This window comes from Antedon mediterranea, chromosome 6 (assembly GCF_964355755.1).
Source record: "Antedon mediterranea chromosome 6, ecAntMedi1.1, whole genome shotgun sequence".
NCBI classification, from domain to species: domain Eukaryota; kingdom Metazoa; phylum Echinodermata; class Crinoidea; order Comatulida; family Antedonidae; genus Antedon; species Antedon mediterranea.
In genome coordinates this window covers 2,697,717-2,709,726 of record NC_092675.1, presented here as the reverse complement: position 1 = coordinate 2,709,726, position 12,010 = coordinate 2,697,717, and the positions used below count along the sequence as shown (strand labels likewise).

The following is a 12,010-nucleotide window of genomic DNA, read 5'->3' as shown; positions in this document are numbered from 1 at the left end:
GAGTATGCGCGTATCAGAGTGGGCACCATATAAAATGCCAGTGTTTGACAGTTGACACCCCGGTGTGTGCAAACTCCCAAGTTTGGTATTAAAGGTGATGTAAAAGTGGGTATCATTCTTGCTATTAATTTCAACTTGGGAATTGTCAAAGTGACAAAAGAGAATCGTTTAATTTGACTTGGGGCCACAAGATGGCATTATTATATTACTGTATATCAATCGTAAGATTTTATAGGTAGCAAGCGCAACATAGCTTTAACTAATACAGTAGGATCATGAATAACTGTTATAGTATAATTAATATTCAGGTATTTAAGGGAATGGATAGAAACTGATTTTTGGAAATGGTATCTCAATTGAATAAAGGACTATAAGCTGCATTTGTAATTTTATATAGTAATTTTTTTTAAATAAATATTTATGAATATCCACATATATGGAACTTTCTGAGAATGTACATAAAGAGAATTTCAGTTGATGATAAAGTTTAAAAAAGATTATTCATAATACCTTTAGCTTGTTTCTTTTTCTTAAAGTCAAAGTCCAGACGTCTGGAATCAACTTTCTTTCGGTGATACTATAAAATGTCAAAAATTCATGAATTATTACTTTCAATAAGAGAAATTATCATTATCTACATTGTCATTTTGGGATAATCTTTACATAAATAAATAACTTTAAAATACATTTTTTGCAATTCTTACAAATATTTTACAAGCTGATTGTCTAAAACTCTGTCTACACTACAAAAATAGTTTGAAAAAGTATGATGTGCCCAAATATGGTAAGTGATACGGCCAAATATGGTAGTGATATGACATCATCATGTCTATATATGGGCATGTTTGATAGTGTAGACTTTACAGGCAGAGGTGAATAATATATCAGTACTTTTATTCAAACAAATTATTATTAATTATAAATACAGTTAAAGCAAAATTAATTGAATTGAAGTGTTTGAACAAAACAAAAACCAAGACACAGTTATTAAAGAGAAAAAAAAATGTAATTATTACTAACAATTTAATTTATATAATAATATAATTTAATCTATGTTTCTATTCTATATTATCAATAATTATGTAATCTACAGGTTTACACAATGAGTCACGAATAACAGAAGGAAATTTATTTATAATTGTCATCCTTTTCATATCCTAGATTAAGAACAAGGAAAGTCAATTTTGCGCTAGACATGACATCACAGTTCGGTCTATCGACGTGAACTCTGTTTGGTCTTTGGGGAGAATATACAGATACTTTAATTAGGTCCGAGTCAGGATGTTATTCTTATAGATAGCGAGAATGAACAGATAGATATTACTATAGTCAGTAGAGCTGAATATTGTAGTTTCTTTTTTATTCTAATCTAATTTTCCAGTATATAGGATGGAACAATATAGATGATTTATTGCGGAAAACATTGTAATAAAAAATAATTTTTTCTCAATAATGTCTTTTTCTTTATTGAAAATTAATTATTATTAATTTCATATTGCAAAGTTGCATTGTTACTTTAGGGAGCGAAGTTAATTTGTTTAAAATCAGAAGTAAAAATTATCATTCGTTGGGCTCAAATCTAACCCTAGCCATCAGGGAAAGCTCAGTGGTTTAGAAGTATGAATGCCATGCTAGTGATCTGGAGGTTTTAGGTTCAACTGTTACCTGCAAATTGTTTGCAAATGTTCTTCTTTTATTTTTATTGTGACCTTAAACAGCGTATGCTGACAATCAAGGGGTCCTCTTGAAGAGTGACAGTGGCTGTGTGTATACCGGAGTAACTACCTACTCGTCTCAAAATACACAAACCACAAATGGTGTTGGTAGTCTATTACGTGCCTGCTTACCTGAATAAACCCGACAATAGCCCTTTACCACGAAGTGCGAAACAATTACGAAAAGAAGAATTTTACCCGAATTCACCTCATTAAGAATGGTACAGTCCGCTCTAGCGCCCCCTTGTGGGACCACTCCCACGTGTTACCGTCATCATTTCTTTTGGTACTGTCACGAAGACAAGTCACGAAGTTTGAGAACGTTGCAATACGTCACAAACGAGGAAGAAAATACGAACCTTAAGAAGCTAGCCGAGGCTAAGTTGATCTCTTATATACTATACATTGTATAAGGATTAATATGTTGGAAAACCTTGCCCTGTTTTGTTAATCTAACAGGGTAAAAATACCGTTAGACTAGTTAATTGTTGTTGATACGTTGCAAATCGTTGCCTCGTCTACGCACGAGGCAGAAATTTTTCTCATACCGGGACTTTTCACCGGCATAGAGTAGGCAATACAAAAGAATCAGTCAGGCGTAACCACTGTAACATAGTACGTTAGGAACGAGATACTCTGTTAGGTGTGTGTTTGTGTGCTTTCTTTAGGCGTTCTTTGCCATCATGCCAAAGCAAGAATGCATCCAGTGCAGGGGCCCACGATCAACAATTAAGTCTCGAAAGGGTTCTTTAAAGTGCACACGAGCCAGATGTGTACACTGGACCTACGGTTTATAGTCCTTATCTGAGAAGACTCGTTCTACCACCAGAACCATGGAGCGAGTGAGGCTCAACCCTTACCGATGTTAATATGGCAAGGTATTACGGTTCCAATGTCTTAACCGCTTGGCCACTAACCACTTAAATGTATAACAATAAAGTAAAATTATATCAAAGTAGGGCAAACATTCAACAATCAAACAATTGTTAAATAATTAGCAATAAATAAATAAATTATAAAGAAACATGATGGATGGATATGAAAAAGGAAAGAAACACACATTATCAAGTTAAATGATAAACAATTTTCATACATTGACTTCCTTAAGATCTTTGGTTTTGAGGTGGTTAAGAGGATCTATGAAGTTGGTTCGAACTTGCAAATCCAGATGGTCTTTTACATCTCCAAGTTGTTTCATGGCTTCACCACAATCATTAAGAGCTTGACCTGGAAAATAAGTATGGAAGGTAATTATGGTCAAAAACCTTCTGACCAATGATTCTTCTAAATATTAAAACATGTGGATGGACAAACCCTCTGGGTTTATTTAAGTTTCTCCAGCATAAGTGCATTCTACTGTTATTACATAATGATGTATCTTATGAAAATAGAATTAAAATGTAAGAAAATACTGACTCGCCAATTTTATGCTTTGTAAACAAAGTGAGGCCTAGGTTGTGGCATTGTATTGGGCATCAGAAAAATCCTGGAACTCTGACAGGATTTGAACCAGGCACTATGGGATTGGTAGGCAAGCAACACCAAGCCACCATTTCACAGACACTGATATGATTTGTTTTTTTTACTTTAATATTTGGTGATATTAAAATGGCCTATTCAACAAAATAATTTGTTTTCAGGACAATATTTGAAAGGTTATGTGTCTTACCGAATGAGGAATCTTCTCCTAGCTCTGTTCCACCCTTAATCATAGTTTCTCCCAAAGCAGTTTCAACCTGAGGGTACCGGCTACCCTTTGCTCTCATCTGAAGTTTGATTCTGGCAGCTGTTAAATGTGTATCGAAAAAAAGTAAGGGTAAACGAACACTAATCACATCAATACTAATCCTGTTCTATGGGTCAGGATTCAATTTTGGATGTCAATATTTGAATCATGTACATTGATATTAGAAAAACAGATAAATTATTTCATAGTTCTATAGTTTATTGTTTTTATGAAACTTTGTTCGTCCTTCAGTCCAGGTTCTGTAGGTTCAATTTGTGTTTCTTTTAGATTCTTTAAAATTTATTTTATATTTGGTATATTTGGTATAAAGACACTAGGCATATTTGACCGGTCACTCGCAAACACCTTGCAATGATCTACTCCCAATGCTTGCACATGAACAGTGAGGAGATTGAGGATCAGATTATAGGCTGCTCAAAACAACCCAGTCGAAAATGCCTACATTCATCTTTTAAAACGTTTTTTTTCCATGAAGAAACAGTGTAAAAGCTGTTAATTGTCAAACCTGGATTAGGCTGAAGGAAATCAGATGTTTTTGCCATTAGATCATCGACGGCACTTTCAGTTTGTTCAATTTTCTATAAAAAAAAACATTTTTAATTGAAAATGTTACATTACATCAATTTCTCTTAATTCTGCTCATTTAATAAAAAAAAATAATAGAAATTTTCATACGGGCAATTACTGTATAATAATTCCCATGTTAATTCTAATCTAGACAGGAGATTTCCTGCCCTTTGACCTTGTTTCAACTGTATGTCTGTTTGGTATTATAATCACAGTATATCCTCTCGATCTTGGTGCTTGTTTTTATTATAAACGTTGCACTATATTCTAGAAACATTTTCCTTTATTAATAATAATAACATAACTAATATGTGAACATAATCTGCTTTCACTTCTAATAAATTTCCAATCATTTAGAGTACTTTATGTTCTTCCTCTATAGAAAAATGTTGATTTACTGTAATACATTTTCCCGTTATTTTTCCTCCATACTGTTCTCAGAAACAGAATGAAAAGAAATGATGATGGTGATATGTTAGCATGTTCCCCCATAGCAGAATGTTCCATTGACAGGTAGGGGTGTTCCCCTGAAAATTAATTTGTTCATATTTGTCCTTCACTTTTTGGGGAAAGGGATATTGTGGGTTTACACTCATAGATTATAGTACCACTCACCATATCTGTTTTTTTTTGTTTACAACATGAAAATTGGAAGGAAAAGATTTTTGTAATTAGCCAACTGCCACACCTTCATATAGGTTTACAGATCTAAAGAAATTATCGAATATTTGTTCAACAAACCTTTTCTAGTTCAATAAAATCTTCATCCATTTTAGTTTTTTCTGCTCCTCCAATCTTCTCACTCATATACTGAAAGAACAACGTATGGTAGGAAGAAAATGTGAGAATACTTTAAATGGTACAGTTAGTGTACAAGGAGAAAACATACAGTAGTACTACAAAGTAATCAAGAAGGCACTGTCATCTGTGAAGACTCAACGCAGTCAAGAGGTAGCAGCATATATATATATAATATGGGTAAAAAATCATAATTTTATTAATCAAAAAATAGATTTATGCTAACTAAAGTATTACTGGTCTGTAAAAGTGGGTAATAGTATAGTATTAAGTCTTCTCCTGAAGCCTTACAACTTTCTTATGTAAAGATAAAATAAATATCCTTAACTAGCTTGGCTTATATTAATAATGATGTTTAAAAAAAAAAGCCCTTTGTGGAAAAAAAAAGTTTTATTTATATACTTAGAGTAGAGTAATATTACTGTATCAGAAATAACCATACCAATATACAGGTACGTATATTATCATAATACAATGAATGGATGGATAGGTCTAAAAAAATGTAGGACATAATAAACAAGACAGAAGAACAATAGTTTACAGTGTAGTAATAGATTATGATATCAACTGAATATCCTCAGGGTTTATCATCATACAATTAAACTCTGTCAAATGAGGAATGTAAATTTGCAGTTTGTCTTGTTTTTGTTTTTCAATAAACACTGAATCTCCTTTATCATTTTGTACTCATCTTCTCCCATAGGATTTCACTAATTTAAATAGTTAAAAATGTACTCTATTTATGACAAAAAGCATTAAATTAATTCGACGTTGAAAGAATAGTAAGTATACTGTATTGACACTATAAGTATAATATTGAGAAATCAAAAAACTATTTGTTTTAAATGAATTAGGCCTGCCAAGCAATGTGTGCAGAATTCCAGAACATATTTCTTGTTAAAAAAACAGTTAGTGTGCATTCATTTTTATTTTTGGTAAATTGTTTCATTGCTTATTTAAAACATTTACTGTTATAACTTAAAAACACTACAAACAACTGATAATCAGTATTAACAATATTATATCAATAGAATGTTGGATTTCTTTTCATTTATTTTTATCTATAAATTGTTTGTTTTATAGTGTTAATATGCAATTCAGGCTTGTGCTTTTATGTGCAATTTAGTTTAATAAAATAAAAACAGTAGACATTTTCATTTTGAATATATCGTAAATAATAAAAATGTAACAAATATGTACAGTAATCCTTGGTTTACTGCAGCACTGCCGTTCAACTTGTTGACCTAGTGATGTGATTGTGATGTGAGGCTATATTACAATAGAATCTGAGAACAATCATATTGTACCAGATAATATCCTTCCTTTAAAGATAAAATTAGCATGTAAATGGGAACCATTCACCAGTGCAATATTTGATGAAAGTAAACACAAAGTGGATTTACGGTATGCATCATAAACCTTTACTTAAAGGTACTAATACTACTAGATAGTACTAATAGTAGTTAGTAAAAACATCCCTATCATAATTATATTTATTAAAGAATATGTAGCCTATAATTATTACAGTTAGCCATATAAAATTCTATCATCCGGTCGAAAGGTTTATTATTTCTGGTTTTACAAAAGTATTAAACCTATATGTACAGGAAATAACCTGGCTAAATTACACTGTACATGTATGGACGATGTACACAACAATATTCTTCATGTCATACATCTGCCATTAATTAGCGCTCATTCGTTAATTCACAACGACAGACATGGACCGGGAAACCGAGGTATTGTACCGTAACCACTAACTCCTTGGAAAGATGCACTGGGTAAGCTAGTGTACAGTGCATGTACACAAGCCATAGTATAGGTACTTTACACTGGAACTCTAGTTTTACAATTACATATCAGAAAAATGGTCAAGGAGAGCCTTGAACCCGTGCCAATTGACTCAACTTGACAGCATATCTAATCTTTACTACACCAATTAGCAAGGCCATTGACAAGGGGGTTAATAGGTGGTTTGTTTTCTATCAAAATGCAAAAACCTACAACTCCTGTAGGCTAGTTTTAGGACTTTACCATATTATACTAACTGTATCTATACTTTGAAAAAAGGGTACAGAAAAAAGGAGGGTTTGTTTGGACCCTATAGAAGCTGTATGCATAATACTGTAGATTATATAGTAAAGTAAAGATTTGTATAACACCATGTATTTCCTAACAAGGAAGTTGGTAAAGTTGACATGTCTGTTAGTTGGCAAAGTGAGGCTGATGCTTAATTGTGCTTGTGATTTGCTTCAACTTTACTTTGCCAAGCAAGCTTACTTCAGAACTTTAACTAACCAAAACATTCAAATCAAACCAATCAAATTTAACTAGATCCCCAGTGTAAGAAAAAAAAATTACATGGTATACCACAAACCATACTTTAGGTTAGTAGTATCTACTATATTTATTACCATACAAATTACTTAAATTCATAAGTAATATTAATAAACAAGATCTTATGGACGGACATGATGACCACAAATTGAAAATATTGGTTTAAAACATATGATTCTTATACCGTGATTATAAAGGCTTGCCAGTCTATTGTCAATGAACAACCATTTAGGGAAGTTAAACGATCTATTCCTTCCTACTCAAACCACAAGCATCGAATGTTGCCATGAGTAATATTATGAAATTAGTATATCAAGGTTAGTAACATATCAATTAGAAAGAAATCAAGAAATCAAGAAATCAATTAGAAAGTATTAAAAGGTGCTCTATTATTACAGTATACAATACAAGTTACCATTTTGAGTCAACACTTTAGAATACATAAGGTGATGTAGCGAATAAAAGTGGTCCAAATAAAGTGGTCCAAATAAAGTGGTCCAAATAAAGTGGTGTGGTGGCAAGGAAAAGGAACAATCTCTGGGTTGTCAAAGGCCGCTTTAAAAAAGTGGTCAGGTTGAAACTTTACCAACCGTACTGGTGATTACTGTATTATTGATATTTGGTATTTATTTTTCAATTCAATTCAATTTATTTCTTCCTTCAAGAAAATGAGGTAAACATAATAAATTCCAGTAAAATTTATAACAAGGCAATTGATGCTAAAAAAAAGTATACATTAATCAATAAGAGGAAGTAGGCAGTGCCCAAGAAGATAGAAATCTTGTGGCGGGCCCGCCTATTTACAGACTCAGGTAAAGCGAACTAAAATTCAAGAAAATAGGATTTAAAATACAGGACGTAAGGACAGGGACATAACAAGACAGCAAAAGGAGGAAAAAAAAACACGATCAACAGAAAGACACCTAATCAAATCCTGACCAAGTACTGACAAATGATACTCGTAAAAATTGCCGGAATAAAAAAAAAAGAGATCAATACTTAGCAATACTTAGGTATTTCTTAAGTTTGGAAGAAAACGTTTTTATTGAAATAGAGTTGTCGATGTCAGAAGGTAAATTGTTCCATAACTCTGCAAAGTTAATTTTTCTCTATAGGTAACCATCGTAAACAAACACGATGAAGCAACTATGTATATACTGTATTTAAAATCAATAAAAATATTAGTTTTGCCTACAGTATGGTAACCAGTTCAATTAAACTACAGTACTGTACTTCACACTCACAGTTTCAGATTTTAATATATTTTACATCTGTATCATTGTGTATCAGTTAGATTTTATTATATTCATTTTAAATGTGTCACTAGTATTAAATATTTATTTATTTTGCCCACACTAACTAACAGTTTATTGTTTTGTTGTGTTTATGATATTATTTCATTTTAATAACATTAAATCAATCAGTCACTATTCATAGGCCTATTAAGGATACAATATTTTTAAAATCCACTATAAAGTATAAACATTTCAATATTTTTAGCAACTACTAGATTTTCAACTGTTCATGTATGACCTCTAAATACCAACTTAAGTTTGAATGAATCATACATTTTTCATAATGAATTTCCAAGCGCACATATATTGATAAAACAGATGTATTATGCAAAACGAAAGAAAATATTATTAATAATTACCATGCACACTACAGTATATAATAAATTACTACAATGTTTACTATGTATTCCTTATTTATACCATTGCATTTGTAATTTTTTTCAAAAGTATGTAATGAATAAAAATCTGAATATCTGAATGTATCAGAAATCAATTTCACCAAAATTAATTAAACAACTTTTAATCATTTCATTACTGTAATAGTACAAATTTTAATCTCTTTCTTTACCTTCAATTTGTTATGGAAATACCATTACCAGGTCCAGGCAAACATGACCTACTTATGAGAGAGTTATCAAGGCTTTTTTAGGCCTAATTAAATATTATACTGTAATATGGCTATATTTACACAATTGACAGATCTGAAAAACAAATTTATTAATATGAACTTTTGTTTTGTTGTTTATCCAAGATTAGGCCTAGGCCTATATTCACATGTTTTTTGCAAAACTCTCTATACCAATTATCCTTTATATTCATAACAAACTAATAAAAAATCAGCTAAAGTAGGGCCAGCCAGCAGTTGCAGCGGAAAAAGACTAGCCCTAGGCCTAGATAGATAGCCTAGAGCTAGCATTCTACTCTAGCCTAGCCTACCCTCTAGGCATAGTAGTAGTAGAAAGTAGAGTAAGGCCTAGAAAATGGTTTTAGCCTAGCCTAGACTAAGCCTACTGTAGACCTAGTTAGTAATAGATAGATTAGTAGGCCTACAACTAGGGTCTATAGGGCCTAGGTAGCCTGGCTAGCTAGGCCTACTAGCTAGGCTAGGCCTCTTCAAAGTTCTCTAGTAGGCCTATAGGACTAGCCTACTAGGTAGGCAGTAGACGGTCTTACCTGATTCGCCTTGTTTATTTGTTTTTTTAATCCAGAGAAAGACATGATGGTTATTGTTTGTTTCTTCTACAACGATGACGTTAATGTTACAGCATAAACAAACTTTATTTCGACCTGAAAAAATAACGTAAAAATCCGATTCGTACTGTGTTGTGTTTTAATGAAACGGTACCTCCTTCTTGCTTCTATTCTGCGAGGTATATTCAGGTATATAAACTATACCAAACTGGCGAGTAAATCATGTTTTACTTTTTAAACCTCGCAACGTCTGGTTGAAAAGGCTACTCGGACCAATAATTTCTATTAGCCTAGGGGTTATTGCGATTTGGACGTTTCTGATTGGTTGTAGCCATGGACTATATTGATTAACACTGTTCTGATTGGTTGTAGCTTTGAATACATCTTCTCGGAACTCGTCCTTAATACAATAGCAATTTAGCACAGTGTTTTACTATATAACCAGATAAATATTAGGAAACATTTAATAATTTGATAAATGACATTTAAATATAAATTTAGGTAAATGTCTTTTGAAATGAAATTAAATAAATTATAACCAATTTGGTTAGAGTAAAACACAATGATAAAGAATAGGAAACATTTAATAATATGATAAATTACATTTACATAGCAATTTAGCACTGTGTTTTACTATAACCAATTTGGTTAGAGTAAAACACAATGATAAAGAATAAGAAACATTTAATAACATGATAAATGACATTTACATAGCAATTTAGCACTGTGTTTTACTATAACTAATTTGGTTAGAGTAAAGCACAATGATAAAGAATAGGAAACATTTAATAACATGATAAATGACATTCACATAGCAATTTAGCACTGTGTTTTACTATAACCAATCAGATTAGAGTAAAACACAATCATAAAGAATAGGAAACATTTAATAATATGATATATAACATTTACATAGCAATTTAGCACAATGTTTTACTATAACCAATTTGGTTAGAGTAAAACACAATGATAAAGGATAGGAAACATTTAATAATATGATAAATGACATTTACATAGCAATTTAGCACTGTGTTTTACTATAACCAATTTGATTAGAGTAAAACTCAACGATAAAGAATAGGAAACATTTAATAACATGATAAATTACATTTACATAGCAATTTATCACTGTGTTTTACTATAACCAATTTGGTTAGAGTAAAACACAATGATAAAGAATAGGAAACATTTAATAATATGATAAATTACATTTACATAGCAATTTATCACTGTGTTTTACTATAACCAATTTGGTTAGAGTAAAACACAATGATAAAGAATAGGAAACATTTAATAATATGATAAATTACATTTACATAGCAATTTAGCACTGTGTTTTACTATAACCAATTTGGTTAGAGTTAAACACAATGATAAAGAATAGGAAACATTTAAAAATATGATAAATGACATTCACATAGCAATTTAGCACTGTGTTTTACTATACCAATTTTATTAGAGTAAAACACAATGATAAAGAATATGAAACATTTAATAATATGATAAATTGCTAGCACTGTGTTTTACTATACCAATTTAGTTTTGGATAAAGAATATGAATTTAAAGAATGGATATAATATGATATGGTACAATATGATTTTCTCCCAATTAGTAAGAGTGCACCTAACAAGATCATGTTCGCTATTTAAAACTCACATTTTAAAACCGTAAACGCATAAATTTGCGGACATACTCGTAAAACACACTTCCAGAGATTTAATAATTTTAACAGTACTACAAAATCCATAATATAAAGTATTATAGATTTGTACAAAAAGAGCAGAACAATTAAATTAACTGTCATTACATCTACTGAACTGTCTCATTACATCTACTGAAAAATTCATCGCGATGAATTTATTTATAATACACCAATCAGATCACACGCAATTAGTATGGAATGCCAGTTTAGGCGATGATAAAATCGCGTCGATGATGCAATGAAAATTGCGTCGATGTGATGAAAATTGCGTCGATGAATATAGTATTGATGTAATGAAAATTTAAGTCGATGTGATGAACATTGCGTCGATGAAAATTGCGTCGATGTAATGAAAATTGCGTTAATGTGATGAAAATTGCGTCGATGAAAATTGCGTCGATAAAAACTGCATCGATGAAAACTGCATCGATGAAAATTGCGATCTCCCTGCCGGTATGATTTGAATATGATGTCATGGATGCTGGACATCTGAATTTTATGTACTGAACTGGTGGATTAACGGAAGCAATTAGCTAGAAGATATAATGTGTCCGAAAGGACAATAATGGATCCATTGCTAAAATGTGTTGACAATAAATCACTAAAATGTTAATCAGTGCATATATTTCAACATTGTTTTAGTGCGCGCTCACTGTG

General features: G+C 31.5%; 1 protein-coding gene across 3 annotated transcripts in view; it reads right to left on the bottom strand.

Annotated features, from left to right (window-relative positions):
• The window catches only part of LOC140052596 (endophilin-A2-like), a 39,817-nt gene extending 30,009 nt beyond the window's left edge, over positions 1-9,808 (bottom strand). For 2 of the 3 annotated variants that reach the window (XM_072098231.1, XM_072098232.1), the window contains exons 1-6: positions 9,633-9,808; positions 4,771-4,839; positions 3,968-4,040; positions 3,385-3,501; positions 2,809-2,942; positions 510-577 (exon numbers count right to left, since the gene is read on the bottom strand). In XM_072098231.1, the coding sequence (XP_071954332.1) occupies positions 510-577; positions 2,809-2,942; positions 3,385-3,501; positions 3,968-4,040; positions 4,771-4,839; positions 9,633-9,677 (506 nt within the window). In that variant the 5' untranslated portion in view covers positions 9,678-9,808. The remainder of the gene's footprint in view (positions 1-509; positions 578-2,808; positions 2,943-3,384; positions 3,502-3,967; positions 4,041-4,770; positions 4,840-9,632) is intronic. The other variant, XM_072098234.1, reaches the window with a different exon arrangement.
• Positions 9,809-12,010: the final 2,202 nt, after the last annotated feature.